A 17,401-nucleotide genomic window follows, 5' to 3' on the forward strand; every position below is an offset into this window, starting at 1 on the left:
ACAGTTTTTTTACAATGGCTATGACAGTTTTTTCAATACATTTAACAAGTTTGCTAAACTCTTAATGCAGCAACACACCTAAAACACACAATTGACAAAACAGTTAATTTTATTTTCAAAATCACACATTGTAAACTAAACCTCTAAACTTCTTTTCAAAATACAATAATAAACTAACACACTACACCATGTCTAACAAAACACTGCAAACATGTTTCAAAATGACATAATTGTTCAAAACACAAACACATGTTCTCTTTCAACAGAAACATTCAGTCAATCAGAAAACACTGACAATAAAAACACTATCATCAGTTAAAATTACAGAAACTGCATTAGTTTATGTGTCAGCTTTGCCCTTATATTTGAAGACTCTCTTCATTTTCATTTTGTTGGGTTTAGTAAATGCATGCATTTTCTTTCTTTTACTGCAAAAAAAGAAAAAAATTGCTTTATAAAATTTACAGTTGATGTAAAAAATACAGACACCGAATTGCTGCAGTACAGATTTAATTTGCAAAAGGACATCACTGCAAGATAAACAAACAGAAAAAGCATCGCAATTATAATAAAAAACAAAATAATTTTGTATTCAGCCTGGTCTTCTGCATTTGCATGGTAACGATGGCCCTTTGGCCTATTATGTTTCTCCTACGACGACACCTTTTCGCTAAGTTGAAGCCAGCCTCGTCAACATAGATAGTTTCATGTGGGACTTGATTGACCTCCAACTTCATGATTCTCTAAAAGTAATTAGACACAGTGTAAATGCTTTACTGTACTGTATAACTAATGTATGTACTAAGGAACGGCAGGTTTATAGAGTAGTTTACTGCAAAACACACTGTGCATAGTAAAGTAATCACTGTATTGCATAACCTTACCTGGACGTATTGGTGACAGAGTTCTGTAATGTGCTCACTGTTCCTTTCAAAAACCTCATGAGTCCCTTTTTAGAATACAGTAAGATCATGTGATTTGAAAAATGTGAACACATGAGTGTGCTTTCTAGATGGCAATCATGTTCATATGGGAGATGGGAGCTGTCATATATATATATATATATATATATATATATATATATATATATATATATATATATATATATATATATATATATATATATATGTGTGTGTGCGTGTTTGTGTGTGCGTGTATATATATACATATACAGCTGATTCCCATCTAGATACCATACTCATGTGTTATGGTTTTTCAAATCACATAATCATATTAGAACATAGTGTTATCTGTTCTGACATACTGTGTGAAAGCAGTGGTAAATTGTACTGTAAAATTACATTGTTTAGGTTTTGGTTGAGTTTGTGTGTAAAAGAAGTTCAAGCATTTTAAATTGGTGTTAACTGGATGCATTTTGTGTCAAAGCAGCAGGAAATGTGTTAATTGTATAGCCCACGAAGACTGATGTTGTGCTAACCGTGTTAAGAGTTTAGGAAACTTGTTAAATGTATTGAAAAAAGTGTCATAGCCATTGTAAAAATCTGTAAATAAACATACTGAAATAAAAGTCTCAGCAACTTCCAGTTCACGCAACCTTTAAGATGTAAAAATTGGATTTTCTCCAGGACTGAAAGAATCCAGGTCTTATGTTGCTTTGCTCTGTGTTTTCCAGAGAAGGAGAGATCAGCCGAGAGGAAATCACGTCATATTTCATGCGTGGGATGTCAGTGTGCGCCAAACTCGGCTTTAACCTCCACAACCTTCACAACTTTCACGAGACTACGTACAAAAGGCCCACATTCTGCGACACCTGTGGAGGATTTGTACGTATTTAAACCAACACTACACTTTTCTTAAGCCTTTTTCACAAGTCGCCTAGAGTTAAACAATTGACTTGAAACATTTTTGAATCCATTCAGCCGATTTCTTGTTCTGGCAGAGTCACTTTTAGCTTAGCTTAGCATAATTAATTGAATCTGATTAGACCATTAGCATTTCAATCAAAAGAAAATTTATAATATTCTCAATTAAAAGTATATATATTTCTTTTTTAAAAACTGTTTAACTCTAGGAGACTTGTAAAAAACTTTTTAAAAGTATTATGTTCTTTTAAACTTATAGCCAATATATTTTAGCAGATTTGACTAAATGTAACATCTAACTTTTCCCCCCTCTGCTTTTCCATTAGTTATGGGGAGTCATAAAACAAGGCTATCACTGCAAAGGTTACAATATCTCAATCAATCAGTCTTAATACTGTATATAATTACACCTCAGCACCACAATAACTTTGCTGCTTCTTTCTGGCTCTCTCTTTCAGACTGCGGAGTGAACTGTCATAAGCACTGTAAGGATGTGGTAGGAATGGAGTGTCTGAAGAGGCTTCAGGTCAACAGTAGCTCTTGTCCCTGTACACCAGGACCAGTTTCAGGCCTTCACACTAAAGGCAACAGCTGGAGTGAGTTTTCTCAATGTATGTGAGCTGCTCATTAATGCTAAATAGATCAATATCCTTCAGTGATCATTATAATATTATATACTTATATAGCTCTAAAAAAAATTGCTCTTCGAGATATGAGGAACTTTTTACAGTATTTATTTTTTTGTCTTATTTCTTTTAGTTTGGCAGGAATACAAACATTTACATTTGAAAATTATTAGTGGTAATATTATTAGCTCCCTTAAGAGTTTATGACTACAGAATAAAGCTCTGTTATCCAACGACTTTCCTAATTAACATAAGCTGTGTCCCAAATCGCATACTTATGCACTATTCTACGCCATCTTGTAGTATAAATAGTGTAAGTAGTGTGTTCACACTGAAAACTCTAAACATAGTAAGTGCACTTTAAATACCCGGATGATGCACTCATTCAGCCGCTAAAATGAAGTGTGTAATGATGGACACTTCACGCACTCAACGACCACAGGTTTGCTCACGTAGCGGAAGGGGCGGAGCTATCGGGTGCACATGCTTCATAACTTTATTTATTTTGGATGGTGAAAGCAAAATTCTCCTACAAGAGTGATTATAGCGCCTCCCGATGGTAAATGCGGTTATACTCACGGCAGGTATTATTTGATAATTCTGGTGTTTATTTCACTGATTTGGCAATCGTCAAACGTCATCAGGGAAACGGTTTGAATTTCCGCTTAGTGTAAATTATTAGTGTGCCATTTGGGACGACACTATATACATATACTATACTGTTGAGTGTGTAAGTGCATAAGTACATAGTGCATGAGTGCATAGTGTATAGTGTGCCATTTGGGATGCAGCTATAGTTAAAGATGCAGTAGTTGATTGTCTATTTTTTTTGTCACAACATTTTTTTGTTGTGCTGGTTGAAAGTGTCTTTACATTACAATAGTAATTATTAAAGTAAATGATCTAAATGTATTTATATATATTTTTTTAGGCATAAGAAAATTTGTCAGGCCTACAATTCCCATAATTGTGATTAATAGCCCAAACTGTCTGTCAAAAAATGTAGATTTGTACATTTGTGCATCTATTCACGCAGATCCACCGTTTGCTTTTGCATGCGCTCTGCTTTCATGACATGTGCACACTAGAGAGAGAGTGACAGTAGTAAAATCAAATGCTGAATCAAAACGTTTTAAAATTCCGAATCAATATTGGAGTTAGTTTTGCATGCTGGAGGATTGATAACACTACGGCTGAAGTATTTCTGTTAGACAGGTAATGTTACGTTTAAAACTATTTTAGTCATGCGGAGCTGATGTTGATTGTGTTTTTATGAATAAGTTCTATGCACTGAAGTGTTGTTCAGCCACTGAAATCTCCCGCTGAAATATTGATGTGACTATTTTCAGGTTCATAAGGTCATGTTACAGCATCGATAATGTCGATTTGTATTTAGTTTAACAACAAAACATCAGTAAAAAGCGCTATTCCACTTAGCCTGCTTTACTGAGGTCAAGTTGCTTTTATATTTACATTGGTTCATTTTTGAGCAATGACAATCAGTGACACGCTCCCTATATTGTTTTGCTATTCACACTAGCAGCAACTTTGTATTGATCTGTCGCTCTGGGTGGTGACCTGCTGCAAACGGGTCTGTGTAGGTCTACAGCATGGAGAATACAACCAGCCTCTGTGTGAGCAGAGAGAATATCATGTGAGCTCAACTGTTGCTCCTATTGGCTGTCGCTCAAGAAAGTCGTTCTTCATTTTCATAAAGTTGAAAGATTCTCAACTTTGTTGCGTTGCTCGACACTCCCACTTGGTCGCCAACGGTCGCTGTCGCACGCGAATATGGAGTAGAAGTAGCTCGCTCTCCGTTGAAGTGAACGGTCGCTTTGCCACTGCGAGTCACCCGCAGTGTAAATGAGGCTTAAGTGTAATTCCTGCACCCTGCCAGCCAACCACTAAGCATACAGTAGTGGCTTTATGACAAAGCGCGCGAGAGAGTGAGACCAGCGATCCTTGCATGCATGAAATATTGCACATTATGACAAGTTTTGCTCGCCAACTACACAACTGAAAACGTGCTAGATATAATACAGCTTTTCATTCAGAATTGTAGTATTTTAAAGTACTACAAAGTTTTTAAACTGGTGATCGACATGAACTAGTGCATTGGTTCTCAAACTGCGGTACGTGTACCCCTAGTGGTACGCAGGCTTCCTTCTAGTGGTATGCGGAGGAATCGCTGAATAAAAGTAAAAAAAAAAATAATGAACACTTATAACCCTTTGATGTGCATGATAACCTCGATGTGAACAGTAAATTAATTTTAATAGGCTAAACCTTTTATTTTATTAAAATTTTTGTCATGTTTGTTATTGAAGCTAATTTCCTCCCCATATTTGTAACTGTTGGGGGCAAATCCGGTATTTTTATATTCCAATGTTGACGTATGGTTTAATCCAGTGGTCACCAAACTTGTTCCTGGAGGGACGGTGTCCTGCAGATTTTAGCTCCAACCCTAGTCAAACACACCTGAACAAGCTAATCAAGGTCTTACTAGGTATACTTGACTCATCCAGGCAGGTGTGTTGAGGCAAGTTGGAGCTAAACCCTGCAGGGACATCGGCCCTCCAGGACCGAGATTGGTGACCCCTGGTTTAATCACTTGTTTTTCTGACACACATAGCTTACTCTAACGTGTATAAGCAGATTTAATTTCTAATTTAAATATGTAAATCCAATTTATATATCTAAAATACAAGTTAATGTTTAGATTTCAAACATATACAAAGTCAAACTCAATTTCTGGAGGGCCGCAGCTCTGCACAGTTTAATTGCAACTCAAATCAAAAACACCTAATCAAACTAATTGAGTGCTTTAGGCTTGTTTGATACCTACAGGAAGATGTGTGGAAGCAGAGTCGGAACTAAACTCTGCAAGACTGCGGGCCTCCAGGAATCGAGTTTGACACCCCTGACATATAGCCTATCTTTATGAGGTCAAAGGAACATTTCCAGTTTTTGATGAATAGGCTACTTTATGATAATACGTTATATTTAAGTACAGCAGTTATCTTTTTTTCTTTTTAAGAACAGTGCTATTTTAATTAACTTTTAAAAGCACATTTTAATTTAAGCGTTGAGGTTTTATTTATTTTTTGTTATTTTTTTTATAAGCACAGTACAGTGTATATGTTCAAACTATTTATAATGTTTAAAGTGTCTGACAATAATAAATATTCATAAAAATAGGAACTAATCTACCATATTTTTGAAGTGCAGTGCTGTAGCTGCGTAATTAGGTAATCTACACTACTGTATTTCAGTGGTACTTTTAGAGAATTTTTTTTGAGGTGGTACTTGGTGAAAAAAGTTTGAGAACCACTGATCTAGTGATCTAGTGTCATCTTTAAGGTGCACATTTGTGATTTCAGGAGGTGTGGCTTTGGAAGGCAGGAGAGCGACTGTGATTCAAAGAAATTATGCTAATGGATAGCATTTTGATTCCTACTGCACCTTTAAGCCTTTAATTTGCATTTTAAACTGAATACTACCTATCAAGATAACTAGTAAGTTTAAATATAAAGACAGAAGAAATTTGTTAAACAAAAATGTGTTGAAAAAAAAGCATATCTACATTATACTTGAGAAATATTTTTTAAAAAGAATAACACTTTTTACAGAAGGGCTAATAATTTTGCCTTTAACTTTTTATGCCAGTTTGGGAAACTCTTGCAGAATATGTGTTGTTTTACACAAACACACACACACGCACGCACGCACACACACACACACACACAAAGTTGAAGTCAGAATTATTAGCCCCCACTCAATTATTAGCCCACTGTTAATTTTTTTTACCCAATTTCTGTTTAATGGTGAGAAGATTTTTTTTAACACATTTCTAAACATAATAGTTTTGACAACTCATTTCAAACAACTGATTTATTTCATCTTTGCCATGATGACAGTAAATAATATTTAACTAGATATTTTTAAGACACTTCTAAACAGCTTAAAGTGACAATTAAAGGTTTAACTAGGTTAAGGGTAATTAGGCAAGTCATTGTATAACAAGGGTTTGTTCTGTAGAAAAAAATAGCATATTTTTAATTGCAAAATGAGTCATCAATATTTTTAACCTTTTTTACTGGAAGACTAAAATTGATACGCCTAATTCTGGTTACTGTGAATTCAAGTTAACATTTGTTAGCACATTGTTTAGCATGACTGAAATTCAGACATTACTACGTTTGTCATGTCGTCATCATCTCATGACTTGCCTGCATCAGTTGTTTTGTGTTGTGCTTGCTATGGCCTCATGGATTCACACTTCAGAATCCCAGCATTTTGTAGATCATCTGGTGTACTGGTTTGCTAATGCTATTAATTTGGACATACTACTAATTCATAAACGGTTTATCACATATTATTTAATAGGTTTAGATGGCTCCCCAGACATTGGGATAAAGGATACAGAGAACCAAAGAACTTTAAACAATTTTAATAATGAAAATAAACAAAGAAAACAGGTGGCGACGACTCCCAAGCTGAACGCTAACAAAGGGTCCAGGCATGATCCTTTTTCATCTTCCACTGCTGTCTCTTCCTCCTTCAAGCTGCGGTCACACATGAGTTTGTGTGCGCGAAATTCTGTTGTACGGCGCTGCGAAAAGGGGCGGGATTAAACATGATTATTAGACATTAAAAAAAAAAGCAAGCGATTGCTCCATGTTCCATGAAACCCCCCATTTGGGGTACTAGTATCAATGGTATGGGACACACTGAGATACTGACCCGGTGGTCAACTGTTGGTTTGGTAAGTTATAGCTATTATCAATAGATGAACTTTAAAGGGCACTTATGTTGAAAAATCAACTTTTCAAGCTGTTTGGACAGACATATGTGTAGGTAAAGTGTGTAGACTATCATATTGAGGTGATATAAACACACCCAGTCCTTTTTTATACAATTAAACAACACAAAAACGGTGGACCAATTGGAGCGGTTTTCAAACCGACCGCACCTTGACGTAGGAGGGTGGTTTCCCTGCCCACCAAGCTAATTTGACAGCTGCGTATTAACATGTCTCCGTAGCAACGCGTATAATCATATAAACAAGACTGGACGTGCGCAAAGCAACCAGGAATAAAAGGTCTGTTCAGTTTGCTAGGAACATCAATCATCATCAAATGTGATCATGAGTGAGTTTTACAAGTTTAAAATGTTTTAAAGCAGAGCATGTTTGTAATGAATTACAGCGATTTACTTCAGATTCACTTCATCAGCACAGCTGCGTATCAGAACAATTATAAAAGAAGACGCTTCAATCCTGGTTTGTAGACATTAAATCAGGTTTATTTTGTACATTAACATAACAGATATTTATACAGCAGTGGAGATTAACCTGTATCCTGTCACATTTGCCTGCAAAAAGACTGCAGACCTAAACAAGCGCGCTGTCTGTGTGTGTCCATGAACATTGTGACGACATTGTGTGTGACTCATCGTTGCAACTCCACAACAAATGCATCAAATACTCATTGGGAAAGTTCTTACTGTAGTATTTCTCACAAATGTCTGTTGCACATATCCTCTCGTTTCCCCCTTATTTCTCATACAATTGTTATACATGCTACTTGAATTTATTTTAGAATTCCCATATTGTTTAATAATGAGCTATAGTTTGTTAAGACTGTATTCTGTTTTATTTGTACTGCAAATCTTTTGTTGTTATTGCAATAAAAAAAAAAAATGATCACGCCATGTGATCGGTCACCATGACTGCAGCAACTTTGAGCCCCGAACTGTCCAGCCGTTTACAACTCCGCCCCTGCCTGTGCTCGGCTAATCACGTTAATCACCGGCTGCATCCATGCTTCATGTCGAATGCACCTAATGTTCTCGAGTCATACAAGAGATTTGGTTCAAAATGAATGAGTCGTTTAAGAACGATCCATTACTACTGGTAAAGCCCCCCAAAAGTGAGCCATACTGAATCAAATTGTTTCATACCATTGCTGTGGAAAAGTGCCTTTACTAGCTGAACACCATCACACACATTGAGGAAATGTGCATAATATGGGCACTTTAAACTGGCAGGTGATTTACTAACCGTTCTCCTGTGTTGCAGCCTTTCAATCAGGTTCCGAAGAGGAAGCGTTCGTCTTTCCAAATGGAAATGAATCTGAACACTCCAAGGGCCAAACTTCATCAGACAGCGACGCAGAAGCGGCCACACTATCCGACAGGTCAACTCAAACAGAGCCAGGAGTTTGGACACCGGTGGCCAAACGGAAAGATCGTCTTCATTCCCAGAAACAGCATCCACCTCTTGAAAAGGTATTGCCATGAAGCATTGTGTTTCTTTTCATAAGCTTTTCCACAGCGTGTTTTAAAATACATTACATAGAAGCTAATGTAATGAGCGAGTGGGTAACCAAAACGTCTTGAGACTAACGTCACCTACCTGCCTTATATCATCCCAGAGCGCAACTCTTCCGGCAAGGGTGCGAGGTTCATCTGCCCCTAGCTCTCTCCTACAGGAGAAAATGGATGAACTGAAGCTGAACAAAGATAAACGAAAGGAACCAGACTGAAGTAGTTTTTGTGCATGTGGCCGTCTGGTTGTGTGTGTGTGTGTGGGGGGGAACTGTTAAATACACTGGACAGAACACTTTGAAGAACGTGTCCTCGTCTTTCTCGCCAACTGTCTTCTTCTATTGTCTTCAACAGATTGTTCATGACGTTCATTAACTATGATGAAATTCTACCCAGAAGGGATTTTATTTAAGGAATTGCTGATGATCTGTATTTTGATGAGCCTATTGGTGGATCCGTACGGTTATAGCTCTATGCACCAGCGTAAACTGCCAGCGAGGACCACATCAAAAGACCTCCAGTACTAAAAGTTGGACTGCTATATCATCCATCTCACTACCGGTAGTCTTTATTCGAGACCACATGGGTTTCTGTCATGAAGAGTGAGGTTTGAGCAGAGTATGAAACTGTATTGTCTTAATGTTCACACTGGAAAACTTAAACTGTGATCAACTGTATTGAACTTGAAGAGTAAGAATGTACCTCCTCTGTAAAGGGATGCCATTTCGGTGCTGATATAATACCCAGAATTCATCACTGTGCCTTATGTAATGAACAATTCATCGAGTAGCAGACAAAGGGTATTGTATCACTGTTTTATGCCAGACAATAGTCCCGTCTCGGTTCAAAATGATCACAATCGGCTTCATTAGTGCTCCGGCGTATTAAAGTATGAGCATTAATGAAAAGCAGCGGGAGCGTGACATTAAGGGTCATCTCTGATGAACACTGGACCTATTTTCAATTGTTTTTCTAATGTGTTTTCTGTTAGCTCTTTTGTCATCTCCAACTTGAATGTCTGTTTTACTAAATCATGAATTTAGGTTATAGATTTTTATTTATTGAGGAATGATAAATCCATGATAAAGCACTCTTGGTGTGATTAAAATATGAATGTGAAAGAAAAAGTCGACGTGTTTATTATTGACAAAATCCAGGTTCATTAAAGGAGTCTCATTATGCTTTTTACACATTAATGTTGCTTTCTGAGCATGAAAAGGTTTTCTTCCATGAACGCATCACAATATCTTAAAGGGCACCTATGGTGAAAAATCTACTTTTCAAGCTTTTTGGACAAACATATGTGTATATATAGTGTATAAACCATCCTATTGGGGTGATATAAACACACTCAGTCCTTTTTTTTCAATTTAACATCATAAAAATGGTGGACCAATTAGAGAAGTTTTCAGACCGGCCGCAACTTTACGTAGGAGTGCGGTCCCCCCGCCCACCGAATTGATTGACAGCTGCGCGCATTAACATGTTCCGTTAGTCATGTGTATATGTCAACAAGACCAGGCAGACATACGCAAAGCAACCAGGAATAAAAAGTCTGTTCTGTTCGCTAGGATCAGCAATCATCATCAAATGTGATTAAGAGTAAGTTTCACATGTTTAAAGTGTTTTAAAACAGTGCACGCGTGTAATTAATTACAGCGATTTACTTCAGCTTTACTTCATAAGCACAGCCACGTGTCAGAACAATTATAAAAGAAGACGCTTCAATCCCGGTTTGTGGATATTAAATCAGGTTTATTTTGTACATTAACATCACAGATATCCACACAACACTGGAGGTTAGCCTGTATCCTGTCACATTTGAGTGCAAAAACAGTGCTAAGCTAAGCGCTCGCTCTGTCTGCCTGCCTGTGTGTGTGTGTGTGTCAGCTGCGGTGTGCCTGTGTATATCTGTGTGTGTGTGTATGTATGCGCACGCGCTTGGTAACGATATTGTGTGTGACTCAATGCAACTTCACAATACTGATTAGTAAAGATTAGTTCTTACTGTAGTATTTCTCACAAACGCTATGTGAGACCTTCCTTTAAGTCTGTGTGTTGTCTGAAGCAGGCGAGGGAGGAGATTAAAGCACGCGGGAAGGCAAGTAGAAACAGTAGGCGGGCAGAAGTCACCTTAAAGGCGCAGTAAGACAAAACCACCCCCTCGTGGAAATCAGTATAAAACAGCATCTTGTAAAAGGTATAATGAAAAATCTGATGGGTATTTTGAGCTGAAACTTTATATACACATACTAGAGACGCAAAAGACTTATATTAAATCTGAAAAAAGGGGTAACCTAGGTGCCCTTTAAATACAAGGTATGGGCTATATGCACAGCTAGTGTTTTTCAGCCAATGATGAACTTTTGGTGAATGTTTTGTGTGACTATTTTCAATTTTATAAGGTTCCTTTTACAGCATCGATGTTGTAATGTAATTCAAATACAATCAGTTAAATAGACTTGAGCATCCATGTGGTTGTTAAAGTGTAAAATGAGACGAAAAACTGTTTAAACGCAGGCGTCGTCATTGGCAGCAGAAATCAGATCTTAAACGCTGTGATTTTGGATGGTATGACAATTAACCGAAAGCCCTGGGGCTGGCTGACTGAAAAGTCAGTGTGCACACAATATGAAAGGGTAATATTTTATCATTTGCAATATTCTGATAAAAATTATGAAAATAATGTTATAAGCTACAATTGGTCTGTGAACACTCCTGTTCTAAGAACAGTCTGGGATTTTGTTTATGGTTCGGTGCAAAGGCTGATTTATACTTCTGCGTCAAGCGCACACGCATGTTATGGTGCAGCCTACGCTTGGACGCATAGCCCCTGCTGTGGCCGTCGCTGATGTGCACCTCTCAAAAAAATGTAACTACACGTTGCAACGACTCGTAGTGCAAGCTCTGTTATTGGTCAGCTTAGTAGTGCTGAAGAGTGTGGGCGGGACCGAGAGCCATGCGAGCCAGATTGTTTACAAGTGTGGAGTGCCGTGAAGGAGCTCCAGATGGCAAATTTTGCTTTATGTTAACCTTATGATTAAAGTTGTTGCTAGTCCGCCAGTTCCTGCCTTAAAATGAGCCACATGTACATTAAGAAAGAGTTCAGGAAAAAACAAACCAGCGAAGACCAACTGCCCGCTAGCGTTTCGGAAGTGTTATTGCAGAACAACAGAAACAGCGCGCAGAAGTATGAATGCACAGCTACGCGCGTTGCATGTGCTGTGGGTCACGCCGATCACTTGACGCAGAAGTATAAACCAGGCATCTAAGAGGCGGTCAACCACCTGGTCTAATCCATTCTTATGTTTCAGAGAAAGATATATTTAACCCTCAGGGTTTCCTCTAGGATTTTTTCCAGCTGTGGCAGCAGGCCTTTTCACAGATCTACCAGCTACCTATGGCGTTATTTTAATGACAAATGTAGTGAGCGCAGTATTGCAAGTCGAGATCGCATTTATGTAATACAAGCATGCAAATCTCTTTGCTTGCGTGCTGATTTCTTCTGTTCGTGCACAAAACTTGTTGCACGCCTTCAAATATATGCCGCTCAAGTGCAGATTTTCTTCTCAAATAAACACTGCTTTAGTGCGATTAGTGTGTTTATACCCAACATTTATTAGATTTGCTCGGAATATTTATGAATTACTCCAATAGACAGAGCGGCATTAATGTGTCCTGAAGTAAAGTGAAATGGCTATAACCATTTGCGAGATAAAGTCATTGTACACAAAACAACAGACCTTTATCTATAAAGTAGAATTACGGAAACTGTGTTCATCTTAACTGAAAGCTGTCATGTTTGCTAGCCTTACGCATCACGCACTTGACAGTCAGCCAGTCAGCATATCACCTTGATCATTGGTTAAACAAATAACGCACAGCACTATGATTACAGAAAAGTTTGCTCTGTTATAATTCACTTGCCTTGTAATATGTTTTAGTGTGATTATAACCCGCTATTTAAGAAAAAATGTCTGAATGTTTTGAATGAGAAGCTGTACTGACCCACAGCATAATGAATTTTGGTGTGGCGCTCGCCCATGGAAGAATGAATATAGTGGAATCAATGACCCTTGTGCACCATTCAAATTTACTACCCTTTGGTTTTGCTATAGATGAAAACATACACTGAATAAACTGCTGTAAAAATGCATCCGATTAGTATATATATATATATATATATATATATATATATATATATATATATATATATATATATATATATATATATATATATATATTTATATATATATATCTATTTTATTTTTTTTTTTATTTTTTTTTTTTATTGCATAAATCTGTTATTTAACCTCAGTCCTGATCAAAACTACTAAATGTTTTACAAAATGACAGAATTTTAACTTTTAACTGCCAAATTCACAAATGAGGTCACTGATTTGGAAAAAAAAAGACGTATTTTCAATATAAAAAGTAATTGTGGACTGGACTTTTTTACCTTTTATCACAGTCTTGGACATGTGAACGATTAGTTAAAGCATTGGCTTTGATGCATTGTTACATTTTCATATACTGATTTACTGGTGGTGGCTGTTTTTACCACACTGACTTCCATTAGAACCACATTTGATGATCCATAAATACACAGTCTTTGTTTTTGTTTACTACATGTAGTTCTGAGAGCTGAGCTGCATATTTTGATTTTCTCAGACACATTAAGGCAAGTGTTTACAGGTCACTTTCACACTCCTACACACTTACAGACAAACATACACTAATTTTAATTTGCTGTTTTACCTCATATAAAATGAGGTAATTAATCTAAAGGTTAATGGTGTCAACTGACAATCAACAGTAAAAATTACACATTTTACCTCTTCACAACAGGGAAAACCACCAACAATCAAAAATGCATGATTATAAGGTGTCATGGTTTTGAAATTAAAAATGTAGTTATAACGGAAGTCAATGGGGCAACAACAGTCAATGGGGTAAACATCACGAGGCTGAGTGTCTCTCCAGTTACTGCATTTTTGTTGCCTTGTACTTGTACATGTGTAATGACAATAAAGTTGAATCTAATCTAATATAATCTAACAGCCAACTGTTAATTAGCGAGAAAAATATGAAAAATCTATCAAAAACAATGCATCAAAGGAAATCACATGTCCAAGACTATGATAAAAGGAAAAGAAATCCAGTCCACAATTACTTTATATTAAAATTGTCATTTTGTGTTTTTTTTCCAACAAATCAATGACATTGTTTATGAATTTGGCAATTAAAGAGTTAAAATCTTATAATTTTCTAAGCAATTTAACAGTTTTGATCAGGATTGAGGTTGATTAACAGATTTTTGCAAGAAAAGTGAGAAAAATATTGATCTGATGCATTTTTACAGCAGTTTTTATTTGTGTATCAATAAACATTGTTGAGCATTTTCTCAAAATGTGTGTCAAAATAAGATTTAAATCATTCAGCTAGCTGAAACACAGACAAAGTTATGGCCGAATCGAGACTCAAAATCACCCCAGGCCGGCAGATAGCTCTCTGCAACTCTAACATGGTCGCCCACTGAAGCTAAGCAGGGCTGTGCCTGGTCAGTACCTGGATTGGAGACCACATGGGAAAGCTTGGTTGCTGCCTGAGGTGGTGTTAGTGAGGCCAGCAGGGGGAGCCCAACCTGTGATCTGTGTGGGTCCTAATGCCCCAGTATAGTGACAGGGACTTTATATTGCTCAGTGAGCGCCTTCTTTCGGATGAGACACTAAACCGAGGTTCTGACCCTCTGTGGTCATTAAAAATTCCCTGGCATCCTGGCTAAATTTGCCCACTGGCCTCTGTCCATCATGGCCTCCTAACCATCCCCATATCATAATTGGCTTCATCACTCCCACCAATCAGCTGGTGTGTGGTGTGCTGTCTGGCGCAAAATGGCTGCAGTCGTATCATCCAGGTGAATGCTTCACACTAGTGGTGGATGAGGAGATTCCCCCTATGTGTAAAGCGCTTTGAGTGCCCAGAAAAGTGCTATATAAGGAATTATTATTATTATGAAAACATCCCCAACAGCACATAAGAGTTACCCAGTCCTCCACATAACACTGATAGCCTAAACCATACTGCTCAAATATAGATCCAAGGGGAAGCATCAACAGTGAGAATGACATGGCTGCTAGAATAGAGGGCACTGCACCGGTCAGCGCTAAAGAGGAGGAGTGAAAATTTGTAACACCACCATGTGTGAATATTAAATCATCAGAGTCGAAGTAGTGTTTTAAGATTTAATTCTCAAAGCAAAAATTAATTGGACAGGTCAGAACAGTAAAAACATCCAGCACGAACTAAACATTTTATAAATGAATGCAATACTTTCTCCGCCAGTATAATCATCAATGCTCTTAAAATCAGCTAGGATTTTATAGAAATCAAGAAGAATAAAACTTTTTGTCCTCAAAACAAAACTCTTCTCAGTTTGTGTTTTTGAAGGCAATGAGTATATCAAACACTGAACAACTACAATTGAAACCAAAAAACATGCTTTTTACGGTCACATGTTAAATTGTGGGAAATGAAGACATCATATTTATGATATGGAAAGCATCTACTTTCCAAATTAAACACATTTCAGGCAAATCAGAAGTTGTTTTTGGCAAAACAATCAGTGTTGAGGAAACACCTCAGTTACTACACCTGCAGGTGATTTGTGGTACTACAACTAGAATATCTCCATATAATAGCTTTAAATTACACTTGAAAAGTCTATTAAACCTTAATTTGACCTTAATTTGATACTAATAATATCTAGTTTGATCATATCAGCAATGTCCATATTGAGTTATTTAGCTTAAAACAATCACAGCTTAATCAGTTACCAGCCAGTGTTTACCTGGATTTGGGAAAAGGGTGTGTAAATGTTTAACAATATGCGTGTATGAAATGGTGGACGTTAAATGGAAGGATGCGTTTCATGTAAGGCAAGGTCTGTATGTGTGTAATTACAGAGGTAATGATGTCAGATTGTTGTTCTGGTTCACTGTGAGCCGTATGAACTCTGGCTGCCCTGCTGTCCTGAGTAGTTCCCGTACTGACCGTAGTACTGGTTCCACTGGCTCTGATTCTGGTAATACTCCTGCCATTGCTGCGCATACTGCAGAAAAAAAGACAAAGCTTCATGAAACAACTACTTTTCAAAAACATTTTTGGCCAACAGGTGAGATATCCGAGAAAGCCAGACAAAATAGGACTGCAGGATGCATTACAGAGGTATATTCACCACATAATAGGCAACCGATTAGAAAATAACTAAATCAAAACTGAGGCTATCTTACCCTAGCCGCCTCATACGCTAACCATTCAACAGTTTAGTTCATGCACAGCAGGAGAGGTGAAATTTTAAAATAATCAAATAATAACTAATAGACCGTGATTTTTCTATTTTAGCCAAAAAGCCTGATAGATTAATTGTTGTGCAATGAAATATAGCTTTACTAGCTGACAAGGAAACACGCATGGACAGTGTATCTACATAATTCATTCATAGAAAGAACAGCCAGAAGGGGGAAATTGATGGAATTGTGTCGAATATTAGCATCATTTACCCATAACAAAGTACACCTATCACCGTCTGTACGTATGTTTGTGCTCTTTATACCGTTTCTAATATAATTTGCAGTTAAGTGGAAGAAATAAATCAATTGAAATGCAAATTAAAGTATGAATAGCAGAAGTGAACAAATAGATTTCCCTTACCAGCAAATATTAATCCGACACTAAATATAAAAGCAGACACTAACCCGCTATAACGTCGTCATCAATAACTAGGTCTCAAAAAGACTGCCGAAAACATGAGTGAATTGTAGCTCTGACATGGACATCAAGGCTTATAAATTACTTAAAAACAGCTGCGAATGAAGTACATTGATCACAAGTGCTCAGATTGGGATCATAGCTCTGTTTTGTACTGTTGATATGTACTATCAAATATTCGTAGCTTGAAACAGATGTAAATATGATTGCTATTAGCATTACTACAATGGCGAAGGTTTAAACAGAACAGTGCTTATAATATCGAGCAAAAAAACTAGAAAAAGACAGCTGTGAAACATAACCTGCTTTGTATTTTTGTAGGAAACACAGTTTAGATTTGTTTAGGGTAAGTGGAGTGTGAGTTATAGCCCCAAAATACAGAGAACAACTTGAAGAGAGAACAGTACCGATAAGTGGTATCATTAAAAGTAGTAATACCGTAAAAACCTTAACAATACCCATCCCTAAACCTAAGTGACATGACACATTTAAAACCTTCATACTGCAGAAAGAAAAGAACTGTTTGAAATACTGGAGACATAAAAGTTCAAGACACCCTGGAGTACTTTTTGAAATGTAAACTGATTTGTGTGTTGAGCATCAGTTTGGACAATGTTAGCACCTGTCAGCTTTAATTGTGAGGAAAATGGTGAATTTTTTCCTTATGCTGTCAGAGCTGATACAGCAAATCTGTTGGTTTGCAGCTAGAATTTTTGCCAGGAGAGCTGTACATAAATCCGAGAATGGCAGACTTGTCTTTTATCAGTTGAGTTTGTTTTTAATCAGACACATCGCCTGTATCCATGCTGCTGTGTTCCCCTACGTTTGAAATTCTCCAGATTACTGGCAGGACTA

General features: G+C 37.2%; 2 protein-coding genes across 24 annotated transcripts in view; one reads left to right on the forward strand and one right to left on the reverse strand.

The window, feature by feature from the left end:
• Positions 1 to 9,903, forward strand: part of rasgrp4 (RAS guanyl releasing protein 4) — a 59,637-nt gene extending 49,734 nt beyond the window's left edge. For 6 of the 23 annotated variants that reach the window (XM_073929201.1, XM_073929203.1, XM_005173659.6 and 3 more), the window contains 5 exons: positions 1,634 to 1,784; positions 2,150 to 2,186; positions 2,282 to 2,434; positions 8,529 to 8,737; positions 9,131 to 9,903. In XM_073929201.1, coding sequence (XP_073785302.1) covers positions 1,634 to 1,784; positions 2,150 to 2,186; positions 2,282 to 2,434; positions 8,529 to 8,737; positions 9,131 to 9,151 — 571 coding nt within the window. In that variant the 3' untranslated portion in view covers positions 9,152 to 9,903. Of the gene's footprint in view, positions 1 to 1,633; positions 1,785 to 2,149; positions 2,187 to 2,281; positions 2,435 to 8,528 lie in introns of all 23 variants that reach the window. The other 17 variants (XM_005173660.6, XM_073929193.1, XM_005173657.6 and 14 more) reach the window with 5 other exon arrangements.
• Positions 9,904 to 15,007: 5,104 nt separating this feature from the next.
• Positions 15,008 to 17,401, reverse strand: part of hnrnpul1 (heterogeneous nuclear ribonucleoprotein U-like 1) — a 30,136-nt gene continuing 27,742 nt past the window's right edge. Inside the window, 1 exon segment of the mRNA NM_213271.1 lies at positions 15,008 to 15,887. Within this exon segment, the coding sequence (NP_998436.1) occupies positions 15,771 to 15,887 (117 nt within the window). The 3' untranslated portion in view covers positions 15,008 to 15,770.

The sequence above is a fragment of the Danio rerio genome, chromosome 18, assembly GCF_049306965.1.
Source record: "Danio rerio strain Tuebingen ecotype United States chromosome 18, GRCz12tu, whole genome shotgun sequence".
Lineage (NCBI taxonomy): Eukaryota > Metazoa > Chordata > Actinopteri > Cypriniformes > Danionidae > Danio > Danio rerio.